The 15,638-nt window shown below is 43.6% G+C and overlaps 1 protein-coding gene across 1 annotated transcript in view; it reads left to right on the top strand.

Moving 5' to 3' along the window:
- Window positions 1–15,638, top strand: part of LOC311229377 (FYVE, RhoGEF and PH domain-containing protein 5-like) — a gene marked incomplete at both ends in the record, with an annotated part of 193,490 nt that overhangs the window by 103,321 nt on the left and 74,531 nt on the right. The window contains 1 exon segment of the mRNA XM_084315464.1: window positions 8,828–8,984. Coding sequence (XP_084171590.1) covers window positions 8,828–8,984 — 157 coding nt within the window.

Here is a 15,638-nt window from a genome sequence, read left to right as displayed (position 1 = left end):
AGTTACATGTTGCTACCTCAGCTAACGTTACATAAGTTACATGTTGCTACCTCAGCTAACGTTACATAAGTTACATGTTGCTACCTCAGCTAACGTTACATAAGTTACATACATTACTGTTGCTACCTCAGCTAACGTTACATAAGTTACATGTTGCTACCTCAGCTAACGTTACATAAGTTACATGTTGCTACCTCAGCTAACATTATATAAGTTACATGTTGCTACCTCAGCTAACGTTACATAAGTTACATGTTGCTACCTCAGCTAACGTTACATAAGTTACATGTTGCTACCTCAGCTAACGTTATATAAGTTACATGTTGCTACCTCAGCTAACGTTACATAAGTTACATGTTGCTACCTCAGCTAACGTTACATAAGTTACATGTTGCTACCTCAGCTAACGTTATATAAGTTACATGTTGCTACCTCAGCTAACATTATATAAGTTACATGTTGCTACCTCAGCTAACGTTATATAAGTTACATGTTGCTACCTCAGCTAACGTTACATAAGTTACATGTTGCTACCTCAGCTAACGTTACATAAGTTACATGTTGCTACCTCAGCTAACGTTACATAAGTTACATGTTGCTACCTCAGCTAACGTTACATAAGTTACATGTTGCTACCTCAGCTAACGTTATATAAGTTACATGTTGCTACCTCAGCTAACGTTACATAAGTTACATGTTGCTACCTCAGCTAACGTTACATAAGTTACATGTTGCTACCTCAGCTAACATTATATAAGTTACATGTTGCTACCTCAGCTAACGTTATATAAGTTACATGTTGCTACCTCAGCTAACATTACATAAGTTACATGTTGCTACCTCAGCTAACGTTACATAAGTTGCATGTTGCTACCTCAGCTAACGTTACATAAGTTACATGTTGCTACCTCAGCTAACGTTACATAAGTTACATGTTGCTACCTCAGCTAACGTTACATATGTTACATACATTACTGTTGCTACCTCAGCTAACATTACATAAGTTACATACATTACTGTTGCTACCTCAGCTAACGTTACATAAGTTACATACATTACTGTTGCTACCTCAGCTAACGTTACATAAGTTACATACATTACTGTTGCTACCTCAGCTAACGTTACATAAGTTACATACATTACTGTTGCTACCTCAGCTAACGTTACATAAGTTACATGTTGCTACCTCAGCTAACATTATATAAGTTACATGTTGCTACCTCAGCTAATGTTATATAAGTTACATGTTGCTACCTCAGCTAACGTTACATAAGTTACATGTTGCTACCTCAGCTAACGTTACATAAGTTACATGTTGCTACCTCAGCTAACGTTATATAAGTTACATGTTGCTACCTCAGCTAATGTTACATAAGTTACATGTTGCTACCTCAGCTAACGTTACATAAGTTACATGTTGCTACCTCAGCTAACGTTACATAAGTTACATGTTGCTACCTCAGCTAACGTTACATAAGTTACATGTTGCTACCTCAGCTAACGTTACATAAGTTACATGTTGCTACCTCAGCTAACGTTACATAAGTTACATGTTGCTACCTCAGCTAACATTACATAAGTTACATGTTGCTACCTCAGCTAACGTTACATAAGTTACATGTTGCTACCTCAGCTAACGTTACATAAGTTACATGTTGCTACCTCAGCTAACGTTACATAAGTTACATGTTGCTACCTCAGCTAACGTTACATAAGTTACATGTTGCTACCTCAGCTAACGTTACATAAGTTACATGTTGCTACCTCAGCTAACATTACATAAGTTACATGTTGCTACCTCAGCTAACGTTACATAAGTTACATGTTGCTACCTCAGCTAACGTTACATAAGTTACATGTTGCTACCTCAGCTAACGTTACATAAGTTACATGTTGCTACCTCAGCTAACGTTACATAAGTTACATGTTGCTACCTCAGCTAACATTACATAAGTTACATGTTGCTACCTCAGCTAACGTTATATAAGTTACATGTTGCTACCTCAGCTAACGTTACATAAGTTACATGTTGCTACCTCAGCTAACGTTACATAAGTTACATGTTGCTACCTCAGCTAACGTTACATAAGTTACATGTTGCTACCTCAGCTAACGTTACATAAGTTACATGTTGCTACCTCAGCTAACGTTATATAAGTTACATGTTGCTACCTCAGCTAACGTTACATAAGTTACATGTTGCTACCTCAGCTAACGTTACATAAGTTACATGTTGCTACCTCAGCTAACATTATATAAGTTACATGTTGCTACCTCAGCTAACGTTATATAAGTTACATGTTGCTACCTCAGCTAACATTACATAAGTTACATGTTGCTACCTCAGCTAACGTTACATAAGTTGCATGTTGCTACCTCAGCTAACGTTACATAAGTTACATGTTGCTACCTCAGCTAACGTTACATAAGTTACATGTTGCTACCTCAGCTAACGTTACATATGTTACATACATTACTGTTGCTACCTCAGCTAACATTACATAAGTTACATACATTACTGTTGCTACCTCAGCTAACGTTACATAAGTTACATACATTACTGTTGCTACCTCAGCTAACGTTACATAAGTTACATACATTACTGTTGCTACCTCAGCTAACGTTACATAAGTTACATACATTACTGTTGCTACCTCAGCTAACGTTACATAAGTTACATGTTGCTACCTCAGCTAACATTATATAAGTTACATGTTGCTACCTCAGCTAATGTTATATAAGTTACATGTTGCTACCTCAGCTAACGTTACATAAGTTACATGTTGCTACCTCAGCTAACGTTACATAAGTTACATGTTGCTACCTCAGCTAACGTTATATAAGTTACATGTTGCTACCTCAGCTAATGTTACATAAGTTACATGTTGCTACCTCAGCTAACGTTACATAAGTTACATGTTGCTACCTCAGCTAACGTTACATAAGTTACATGTTGCTACCTCAGCTAACGTTACATAAGTTACATGTTGCTACCTCAGCTAACGTTACATAAGTTACATGTTGCTACCTCAGCTAACGTTACATAAGTTACATGTTGCTACCTCAGCTAACATTACATAAGTTACATGTTGCTACCTCAGCTAACGTTACATAAGTTACATGTTGCTACCTCAGCTAACGTTACATAAGTTACATGTTGCTACCTCAGCTAACGTTACATAAGTTACATGTTGCTACCTCAGCTAACGTTACATAAGTTACATGTTGCTACCTCAGCTAACGTTACATAAGTTACATGTTGCTACCTCAGCTAACATTACATAAGTTACATGTTGCTACCTCAGCTAACGTTACATAAGTTACATGTTGCTACCTCAGCTAACGTTACATAAGTTACATGTTGCTACCTCAGCTAACGTTACATAAGTTACATGTTGCTACCTCAGCTAACGTTACATAAGTTACATGTTGCTACCTCAGCTAACATTACATAAGTTACATGTTGCTACCTCAGCTAACGTTACATAAGTTACATGTTGCTACCTCAGCTAACGTTACATAAGTTACATGTTGCTACCTCAGCTAACGTTACATAAGTTACATGTTGCTACCTCAGCTAACGTTACATAAGTTACATGTTGCTACCTCAGCTAACGTTACATAAGTTACATGTTGCTACCTCAGCTAACGTTACATAAGTTACATGTTGCTACCTCAGCTAACGTTACATAAGTTACATGTTGCTACCTCAGCTAACGTTATATAAGTTACATGTTGCTACCTCAGCTAACGTTACATAAGTTACATGTTGCTACCTCAGCTAACGTTACATAAGTTACATGTTGCTACCTCAGCTAACATTACATAAGTTACATGTTGCTACCTCAGCTAACGTTACATAAGTTACATGTTGCTACCTCAGCTAACGTTACCTAAGTTACATGTTGCTACCTCAGCTAATGTTACATAAGTTACATGTTGCTACCTCAGCTAACATTATATAAGTTACATGTTGCTACCTCAGCTAACGTTACATAAGTTACATGTTGCTACCTCAGCTAACATTACATAAGTTACATGTTGCTACCTCAGCTAACGTTACATAAGTTACATGTTGCTACCTCAGCTAACGTTACATAAGTTACATGTTGCTACCTCAGCTAACGTTACATAAGTTACATGTTGCTACCTCAGCTAACGTTACATAAGTTACATGTTGCTACCTCAGCTAACGTTACATAAGTTACATGTTGCTACATCAGCTAACGTTACATAAGTTACATGTTGCTACCTCAGCTAACGTTATATAAGTTACATGTTGCTACCTCAGCTAACGTTACATAAGTTACCTGTTGCTACCTCAGCTAACATTACATAAGTTACATGTTGCTACCTCAGCTAACATTACATAAGTTACATGTTGCTACCTCAGCTAACGTTACATAAGTTACATGTTGCTACCTCAGCTAACGTTACATAAGTTACATGTTGCTACCTCAGCTAACGTTACATAAGTTACATGTTGCTACCTCAGCTAACGTTATATAAGTTACATGTTGCTACCTCAGCTAACGTTACATAAGTTACCTGTTGCTACCTCAGCTAACATTACATAAGTTACATGTTGCTACCTCAGCTAACGTTACATAAGTTACATGTTGCTACCTCAGCTAACGTTACATAAGTTACATGTTGCTACCTCAGCTAACGTTACATAAGTTACATGTTGCTACCTCAGCTAACGTTACATAAGTTACATGTTGCTACCTCAGCTAACGTTACATAAGTTACATGTTGCTACCTCAGCTAACGTTACATAAGTTACATGTTGCTACCTCAGCTAACGTTATATAAGTTACATGTTGCTACCTCAGCTAACGTTACATAAGTTACCTGTTGCTACCTCAGCTAACATTACATAAGTTACATGTTGCTACCTCAGCTAACATTACATAAGTTACATGTTGCTACCTCAGCTAACGTTACATAAGTTACATGTTGCTACCTCAGCTAACGTTACATAAGTTACATGTTGCTACCTCAGCTAACGTTATATAAGTTACATGTTGCTACCTCAGCTAACGTTACATAAGTTAAATGTTGCCACCTCAGCTAACGTTACATAAGTTACATGTTGCTACCTCAGCTAACATTATATAAGTTACATGTTGCTACCTCAGCTAACATTACATAAGTTACATGTTGCTACCTCAGCTAACGTTACATAAGTTACATGTTGCTACCTCAGCTAACGTTACATAAGTTACATGTTGCTACCTCAGCTAACGTTACATAAGTTACATGTTGCTACCTCAGCTAACGTTACATAAGTTACATGTTGCTACCTCAGCTAATGTTACCTAAGTTACATGTTGCTACCTCAGCTAACGTTACATAAGTTACATGTTGCTACCTCAGCTAACGTTACATAAGTTACATGTTGCTACCTCAGCTAATGTTACCTAAGTTACATGTTGCTACCTCAGCTAACATTACATAAGTTACATGTTGCTACCTCAGCTAACATTACATAAGTTACATGTTGCTACCTCAGCTAACGTTACATAAGTTACATGTTGCTACCTCAGCTAACGTTACATAAGTTACATGTTGCTACCTCAGCTAACGTTACATAAGTTACATGTTGCTACCTCAGCTAACATTACATAAGTTACATGTTGCTACCTCAGCTAACGTTACATAAGTTACATACATTACTGTTGCTACCTCAGCTAACGTTACATAAGTTACATGTTGCTACCTCAGCTAATGTTACATAAGTTACATGTTGCTACCTCAGCTAACGTTACATAAGTTACATGTTGCTACCTCAGCTAACGTTACATAAGTTACATGTTGCTACCTCAGCTAACGTTACATAAGTTACATGTTGCTACCTCAGCTAACGTTACATAAGTTACATGTTGCTACCTCAGCTAACGTTACATAAGTTACATGTTGCTACCTCAGCTAACGTTACATAAGTTACATGTTGCTACCTCAGCTAACATTACATAAGTTACATGTTGCTACCTCAGCTAACATTACATAAGTTACATGTTGCTACCTCAGCTAACATTACATAAGTTACATGTTGCTACCTCAGCTAACATTACATACATTACTGTTGCTACCTCAGCTAACGTTACATAAGTTACATGTTGCTACCTCAGCTAACGTTACATAAGTTACATGTTGCTACCTCAGCTAGCATTACATAAGTTACATGTTGCTACCTCAGCTAACGTTACATAAGTTACATGTTGCTACCTCAGCTAACGTTATATAAGTTACATGTTGCTACCTCAGCTAACGTTACATAAGTTACATGTTGCTACCTCAGCTAACGTTACATAAGTTACATGTTGCTACCTCAGCTAACGTTATATAAGTTACATGTTGCTACCTCAGCTAACGTTATATAAGTTACATGTTGCTACCTCAGCTAACGTTACATAAGTTACATGTTGCTACCTCAGCTAACGTTATATAAGTTACATGTTGCTACCTCAGCTAACGTTATATAAGTTACATGTTGCTACCTCAGCTAACGTTACATAAGTTAAATGTTGCCACCTCAGCTAACGTTACATAAGTTACATGTTGCTACCTCAGCTAACGTTACATAAGTTACATGTTGCTACCTCAGCTAACGTTACCTAAGTTACATGTTGCTACCTCAGCTAACGTTACATAAGTTACATGTTGCTACCTCAGCTAACGTTATATAAGTTACATGTTGCTACCTCAGCTAACGTTACATAAGTTACATGTTGCTACCTCAGCTAACGTTACATAAGGTACATACATTACTGTTGCTACCTCAGCTAATGTTACATAAGTTACATACATTACTGTTGCTATCTCGGCTAACGTTACATAAGTTACATACATTATTGTTGCTTTTGATTGATTGATTGAATACTTTATTTTGACACAATCGTAGGACAAACATTTGAAAAAACAAACAATAACAGTGTCAAACACGATGGTCAAAAATGGATAAAACACAATAAAGCCAAGGCTTGTTTCCATTGTGGTCCATACATGGAACATAAAAGGCACAAAAACACGAATGGACATGTACACTAGACAGGACACCCTAAAAATAAGTACAATAACACCTAACCTGAAAAACTCATACAGTCAACTAATGTTAAAAGAAAATCCGCAAACCCTTAAAAGCAACTCATGATAAAGAGAGATAAAAGCCAAGTTATGATAAAAGAGATAAAAACCATATTAAGACCAATCTGAGTTGCTGCTACCTCAGCTAACGTTACATAAGTTACATACATTACTGTTGCTACCTCAGCTAACGTTACATAAGTTACATACATTACTGTTGCTACCTCAGCTAACGTTACATAAGTTACATACATTACTGTTGCTACCTCAGCTAACGTTACATAAGTTACATACATTACTGTTGCTACCTCAGCTAACGTTACATAAGTTACATACATTACTGTTGCTACCTCAGCTAACGTTACATAAGTTACATACGTTACTGTTGCTACCTCAGCTAACGTTACATAGGTTACATACATTACTGTTGCTACCTCAGCTAACGTTACATAAGTTACATACATTACTGTTGCTACCTCAGCTTTCGTTACATAAGTTACATACATTACTGTTGCTACCTCAGCTAACGTTACATACGTTACATACATTACTGTTGATACCTCAGCTAACGTTACATAAGTTACATACATTACTGTTGCTACCTCAGCTTTCATAACACAAGTTACATACATTACTGTTGCTACCTCAGCTAACGTTACATAAGTCACATACATTACTGTTGCTACCTCAGCTAACGTTACATAAGTTACATACATTACTACTGCCAAAATTTGCTTCTCCTCCATTATCGATTGGTTTGTTTTGTTGTTGATTTCTCTTCAGATGCCTCAGATTTGTAATCCCTCCCCTTGGTTGATTTGATTGGTCCGTCGACAAGAAGGTCACATTGACGTCGATGCGCTCCGTGGCTAAACTTGAAACCTTTTCAACTGAGAGCGCCCGAAAAAGTGTAGCTTCAAAAACGCAAGCCGCATAGTTTGGAGGAGACATTGTTGCGACAAAACCACTGAAAACAATAGAAAAAAGGCACAGAAAGGCGTCCAATGAGATCCCAGCCTTATCATACGCTTTACACCCCTGTACAGTGTGTATTAGACTGGTGCGTAGGAGGGGAATAGTGTTTAAGTGTCCTACACAATGTGTACGTTTTTGATCAGAGATTCTTTTGCTAGGATTACAAACAAAATTGAGTTCAACACTCAAGCCACTTTCCTAGATACTCAAGCCACTTTCCTAAATACTCAAGTCACTTTCCTAGATACTCAAGCCACTTTCCTAGATACTCAAGTCACTTTCCTAGACACTCAAGGTGCTTTCCTAGACACTCAAGCCACTTTCCTAGATACTCAAGCCACTTTCCTAGATACTCAAGGTGCTTTCCTAGATACTCAAGGTGCCCTAGACACTCAAGCCACTTTCCTAGACACTCAAGGTGCTTTCCCAGATACTCAAGTCACTTTCCTAGACACTCAAGGTGCTTTTCTAGATACTCAAGTCACTTTCCTAGATACTCAAGTCACTTTCCTAGACACTCAAGGTGCTTTCCTAGACACTCAAGCCACTTTCCTAGATACTCAAGCCACTTTCCTAGATACTCAAGCCACTTTCCTAGACACTCATGGTAATTTCCTAGACACTCAAAGCACTTTCATAGATACTCAAAGCACTTTCCTAGACACTCAAAGCACTTTCCTAGATACTCAAAGCACTTTCCTAGACACTCAAAGCTCCTTTTTGGAGAACTTTGTTACATGAAACTCTTGGTTTCTCTCCTCAGGGAGGAGAGCCAGAGGATTGCAGACGTCATCCTGTCGAGGAAGGCAGAGTTCTTGGTCTTCACGACGTACATCGGTCACTACGACCGCAGCATGAGCCTCCTGGAGGATTGCTGCCGGACCTCGCCCGCCTTCGCTGCCATCGTGCGTCAGTTTGAGGTGAGACTTGCTTCCAATGAGACCAGACCTACTTCCAATGAGACCAGACCTGCTTCCAATGAGACCAGACCTGCTTCCAATGAGACGAGACCTGCTTCCAATGAGACCAGTCCTGCTTCCAATAGAAAATACCTGCTTCAGATAGAAAGGACCTGCTTCCAATATAAAATACCTGCTTCCAATAGAAAATACCTGCTTCCAATGAGACCAGACCTGCTTCCAATAGAAAAGACCTGCTTCCAATAGAAAGGACCTGCTTCCAATAGAAAATGCCTGCTTCCAATAGAAAATACCTGCTTCCAATAGAAAATACCTGCTTCCAATAGAAAATACCTGCTTCCAATAGAAAATATTGAGAGCGCTAGCTAACAGTAACCGGGAGCCATGGGGAGTGCTAGCTAACAGTAACCGGGAGCGCTAGCTAACAGTAACCTGGAGCGCTAGCTAACAGTAACCAGGAGCGCTAGCTAACAGTAACCAGGAGTGCTAGCTAACAGTAACCAGGAGCTCTAGCTAACAGTAACCAGGATTGCTAGCTAACAGTAACCAGGAGCTCTAGCTAACAGTAACCAGGAGTGCTAGCTAACAGTAACCAGGAGCGCTAGCTAACAGTAACCGGGAGCTCTAGCTAACAGTAACCTGGAGTGCTAGCTAACAGTAACCGGGAGCACTAGCTAACAGTAACCAGGAGCGCTAGCTAACAGTAACCAGGAGCGCTAGCTAACAGTAACCTGGAGCGCTAGCTAACAGTAACCGGGAGCGCTAGCTAACAGTAACCAGGAGCGCTAGCTAACAGTAACCAGGAGCGCTAGCTAACAGTAACCAGGAGCGCTAGCTAACAGTAACCGGGAGCGCTAGCTAACAGTAACCGGGAGCGCTAGCTAACAGTAACCAGGAGCGCTAGCTAACAGTAACCTGGAGCGCTAGTTAACAGTAACCGGGAGCTCTAGCTAACAGTAACCTGGAGCGCTAGCTAACAGTAACCAGGAGTGCTAGCTAACAGTAACCTGGAGCGCTAGCTAACAGTAACCTGGAGCACTAGCTAACAGTAACCAGGAGAGCTAGCTAACAGTAACCTGGAGCGCTAGCTAACAGTAACCTGGAGCTCTAGCTAACAGTAACCAGGAGTGCTAGCTAACAGTAACCAGGAGTGCTAGCTAACAGTAACCGGGAGCGCTAGCTAACAGTAACCTGGAGCTCTAGCTAACAGTAACCGGGAGCGCTAGCTAAGAGTAACCAGGAGCTCTAGCTAACAGTAACCGGGAGCGCTAGCTAACAGTAACCTGGAGTGCTAGCTAACAGTAACCTGGAGTGCTAGCTAACAGTAACCGGGATCGCTAGCTAACAGTAACCTGGAGCGCTAGCTAACAGTAACCAGGAGCGCTAGCTAACAGTAACCGGGAGTGCTAGCTAACAGTAACCGGGAGTGCTAGCTAACAGTAACCTGGAGTGCTAGCTTACAGTAACCAGGAGCTCTAGCTAACAGTAACTGGGAGTGCTAGCTAACAGTAACCTGGAGCGCTAGCTAACAGTAACCTGGAGTGCTAGCTAACAGTAACCGGGAGCGCTAGCTAACAGTAACCAGGAGCGCTAGCTAACAGTAACCTGGAGCGCTAGCTAACAGTAACTGGGAATGCTAGCTAACAGTAACCGGGAGCGCTAGCTAACAGTAACCAGGAGCGCTAGCTAACAGTAACCGGGAGCGCTAGCTAACAGTAACCAGGAGCGCTAGCTAACAGTAACCTGGAGCGCTAGCTAACAGTAACCTGGAGTGCTAGCTAACAGTAACCGGGAGCGCTAGCTAACAGTAACCAGGAGCGCTAGCTAACAGTAACCTGGAGCGCTAGCTAACAGTAACCTGGAGTGCTAGCTAACAGTAACCGGGAGCGCTAGCTAACAGTAACCTGGAGCGCTAGCTAACAGTAACCTGGAGTGCTAGCTAACAGTAACCGGGAGCGCTAGCTAACAGTAACCTGGAGCGCTAGCTAACAGTAACCAGGAGCACTAGCTAACAGTAACCGGGAGCGCTAGCTAACAGTAACCGGGAGTGCTAGCTAACAGTAACCTGGAGTGCTAGCTTACAGTAACCAGGAGCTCTAGCTAACAGTAACTAGGAGTGCTAGCTAACAGTAACCATTTACATACATTTACATTTAGTCATTTAGCTGACGCTTTTATCCAAAGCGACTTACAAGTTCTGTACGACAAGCCATCAGGAAGGGCACAACTCTATCAGCTGAGCAACAATGTTCATCAAAGTGTTGAGTGCTACAGTGTAGGTTAGTTTATTAGGACAAGTGCATGACAGTATGGTTAGTTAGGGTTAGATTTTTTTTTTTTTTTTTTTTTTAATTCAGATAATGGTTGAAGAAGTGCGTCTTTAGTCGACGGCGAAAGATTGGACGTGATTCGGCTGTCCTAACTGGGGTGGGTAGTTCATTCCACCATTGTGGGGCAAGGACTGAGAATAGGCGACTTCTCTTTGATGACCCTCCCGGAGCTTGGATAGGAGTAGGTCTGAGGCGGCCAGAAGGTGCAGAGCGTAGGGGTCTTGAGGGTGTGTAGTTAGAGACCATTGACCGGAGGTAGGCGGGAGCGGTTCCCTTTGCCGCACGGTATGCTAGGTCGAGGGCCTTGAAGCGGATTCGTGCAGCAATGGGGAGCCAGTGCAGGTCCCTAAGAAGTGGGGTGACATGGGCCGACTTCGGTAGGTTTGAGATCAGGCGGGCCGCTGCGTTCTGAATGAGTTGAAGAGGCTTAGTGGCAGTGGCCGGGAGGCCAGCGAGCAGTGCATTGCAGTAGTCGAGGCGGGAGATGACTGTTGATTGGACGAGGAGTTGGGTGGCTTCTTTTGTCAGGAAGGGGCGTATCCTTCTGACGTTGCTCAGGAGGAATCGGCAGGTTCTGGTCATCGCTGCGATGTGAGCAGAGAAGTTCAACTGGTCGTCGAGGACAACACCAAGGTTCTTGGCGGTCGGGGACGCAGTCACAGCTGTATTCTCGACTGTGATTGAAAGGTCGGTTAGGGGGGAAGATTTGGCCGGCAGGTGGAGCAATTCTGTTTTGCTTAGGTTCAGTTTGAGGTGGTTGGACGTCATCCAGGCTGAGATGTCGGACAGACAGGCCGAGATCCGCTCAGAGACGTGGATATCTGAGGGAGGGAAGGAGAGGAAGAGTTGAGTATCGTCGGCATAACAATGGTAGGAGAAGCCATGAGACGTGATAATGTTACCCAGTGATTTAGTGTAGAGGGAGAAGAGAAGGGGTCCTAAAACCGAGCCCTGGGGGACACCCGTCCGCAGGGGGCGGGTGGCCGACAGGGTCCCTCTCCATGACACTTGGTAGGAGCGGTCATTGAGGTATGATGACAGCCATGTCAGCGCAGAGCCAGCCACTCCCATTCCTGCGAGGGCCGCAAGGAGGATCTGGTGGTTGACTGTGTCGAAGGCTGCAGATAGATCTAGGAGAATCAGGACAGAGGAGAGGCCTTTCGCTTTTGCTAAGTGAAGTGCCTCTGTGACCGCAATGAGGGCTGTCTCTGTGGAGTGACCAGTCCTGAAGCCTGACTGATTAGGGTCTAGGAGGTCATTCTGTAAGAGATAAGCAGTAAGTTGGTTGGATACAGCACGTTCAAGTGTTTTAGAAAGGAAGGAGAGAAGAGAGACAGGACGGTAGTTGCCTATGACGGTAGGGTTCAGGGTTGGTTTTTTTATGAGCGGCGTGACTCTGGCTTGTTTTAGGGAGGTGGGGACCAGGAGCGCTAGCTTACAGTAACCAGGAGCTCTAGCTAACAGTAACTGGGAGTGCTAGCTAACAGTAACCTGGAGCGCTAGCTAACAGTAACTGGGAGTGCTAGCTAACAGTAACCGGGAGCGCTAGCTAACAGTAACCAGGAGCGCTAGCTAACAGTAACCGGGAGCGCTAGCTAACAGTAACCAGGAGCGCTAGCTAACAGTAACCTGGAGCGCTAGCTAACAGTAACCTGGAGCGCTAGCTAACAGTAACCTGGAGTGCTAGCTAACAGTAACCAGGAGCGCTAGCTAACAGTAACCGGGAGTGCTAGCTAACAGTAACCTGGAGTGCTAGCTAACAGTAACCAGGAGTGCTAGCTAACAGTAACCGGGAGCGCTAGGTAACAGTAACCTGGAGTGCTAGCTAACAGTAACCAGGAGTGCTAGCTAACAGTAACCAGGAGCGCTAGCTAACAGTAACCAGGAGCTCTAGCTAACAGTAACCGGGAGCGCTAGCTAACAGTAACCAGGAGCACTAGCTAACAGTAACCGGGAGCGCTAGCTAACAGTAACCAGGAGCGCTAGCTAACAGTAACCGGGAGTGCTAGCTAACAGTAACCAAGAGCGCTAGCTAGCAGTAACCAGGAGCACTAGCTAACAGTAACCGGGAGCGCTAGCTAACAGTAACCGGGAGTGCTAGCTAACAGTAACCAGGAGCGCTAGCTAACAGTAACCAGGAGCGCTAGCTAACAGTAACCTGGAGTGCTAGCTAACAGTAACCAGGAGCGCTAGCTAACAGTAACCAGGAGCGCTAGCTAACAGTAACCTGGAGTGCTAGCTAACAGTAACCAGGAGCGCTAGCTAACAGTAACCGGGAGCGCTAGCTAACAGTAACCTGGAGCGCTAGCTAACAGTAACCAGGAGCGCTAGCTAACAGTAACCGGGAGCTCTAGCTAACAGTAACCGGGAGCGCTAGCTAACAGTAACCGGGAGTGCTAGCTAACAGTAACCAGGAACGCTAGCTAACAGTAACCGGGAGCGCTAGCTAACAGTAACCGGGAGCGCTAGCTAACAGTAACCAGGAGCGCTAGCTAACAGTAACCAGGAGCGCTAGCTAACAGTAACCGGGAGCGCTAGCTAACAGTAACCTGGAGCGCTAGCTAACAGTAACCAGGAGCGCTAGCTAACAGTAACCGGGAGCTCTAGCTAACAGTAACCGGGAGCGCTATCTAACAGTAACCGGGAGTGCTAGCTAACAGTAACCAGGAGCGCTAGCTAACAGTAACCAGGAGCACTAGCTAACAGTAACCGGGAGCGCTAGCTAACAGTAAACTGGAGCGCTAGCTAGCAGTAACCAGGAGCGCTAGCTAACAGTAACCGGGAGCTCTAGCTAACAGTAACCAGGAGCGCTAGCTAGCAGTAACCAGGAGCGCTAGCTAACAGTAACCGGGAGCGCTAGCTAGCAGTAACCAGGAGCGCTAGCTAACAGTAACCGGGAGCTCTAGCTAACAGTAACCTGGAGCGCTAGCTAGCAGTAACCAGGAGCGCTAGCTAACAGTAACCGGGAGCGCTAGCTAGCAGTAACCAGGAGCGCTAGCTAACAGTAACCGGGAGCTCTAGCTAACAGTAACCAGGAGCGCTAGCTAACAGTAACCGGGAGCTCTAGCTAACAGTAACCGGGAGCACTAGCTAACAGTAACCAGGAGCTCTAGCTAACAGTAACCAGGAGAGCTAGCTAACAGTAACCAGGAGCGCTAGCTAACAGTAACCAGGAGCTCTAGCTAACAGTAACCAGGAGAGCTAGCTAACAGTAACCTGGAGAGCTAGCTAACAGTAACCAGGAGCGCTAGCTAACAGTAACCGGGAGCGCTAGCTAACAGTAACCAGGAGTGCTAGCTAACAGTAACCTGGAGCGCTAGCTAACAGTAACCGGGAGCGCTAGCTAACAGTAACCAGGAGCGCTAGCTAACAGTAACCAGGAGTGCTAGCTAACAGTAACCAGGAGTGCTAGCTAACAGTAACCAGGAGCTCTAGCTAACAGTAACCAGGAGCTCTAGCTAACAGTAACCAGGAGCTCTAGCTAACAGTAACCAGGAGCTCTAGCTAACAGTAACCAGGAGCGCTAGCTAACAGTAACCAGGAGCGCTAGCTAACAGTAACCGGGAGCGCTAGCTAACAGTAACCAGGAGCGCTAGCTAACAGTAACCGGGAGCGCTAGCTAACAGTAACCAGGAGCGCTAGCTAGCAGTAACCAGGAGCGCTAGCTAACAGTAACCGGGAGCGCTAGCTAACAGTAACCGGGAGCGCTAGCTAAAAGTAACCAGGAGCGCTAGCTAACAGTAACCAGGAGCGCTAGCTAACAGTAACCAGGAGCGCTAGCTAACAGTAACCTGGAGTGCTAGCTAACAGTAACCAGGAGCGCTAGCTAACAGTAACCAGGAGCGCTAGCTAACAGTAACCTGGAGTGCTAGCTAACAGTAACCAGGAGCGCTAGCTAACAGTAACCGGGAGCGCTAGCTAACAGTAACCTGGAGCGCTAGCTAACAGTAACCAGGAGCGCTAGCTAACAGTAACCGGGAGCTCTAGCTAACAGTAACCGGGAGCGCTAGCTAACAGTAACCGGGAGTGCTAGCTAACAGTAACCAGGAGCGCTAGCTAACAGTAACCGGGAGCGCTAGCTAACAGTAACCGGGAGCGCTAGCTAACAGTAACCAGGAGCGCTAGCTAACAGTAACCAGGAGCGCTAGCTAACAGTAACCGGGAGCGCTAGCTAACAGTAACCTGGAGCGCTAGCTAACAGTAACCAGGAGCGCTAGCTAACAGTAACCAGGAGCGCTAGCTAACAGTAACCGGGAGCGCTAGCTAACAGTAACCGGGAGTGCTAGCTAACAGTAACCAGGAGCGCTAGCTAACAGTAACCGGG

The sequence above is a fragment of the Notolepis coatsorum genome, assembly GCF_963971535.1.
Source record: "Notolepis coatsorum genome assembly, chromosome: 6".
NCBI classification, from domain to species: Eukaryota; Metazoa; Chordata; class Actinopteri; order Aulopiformes; family Paralepididae; genus Notolepis; species Notolepis coatsorum.
The sequence above is the reverse complement of the archived record's forward strand: the minus strand, read 5'-3'. Positions and strand labels throughout refer to the sequence as shown.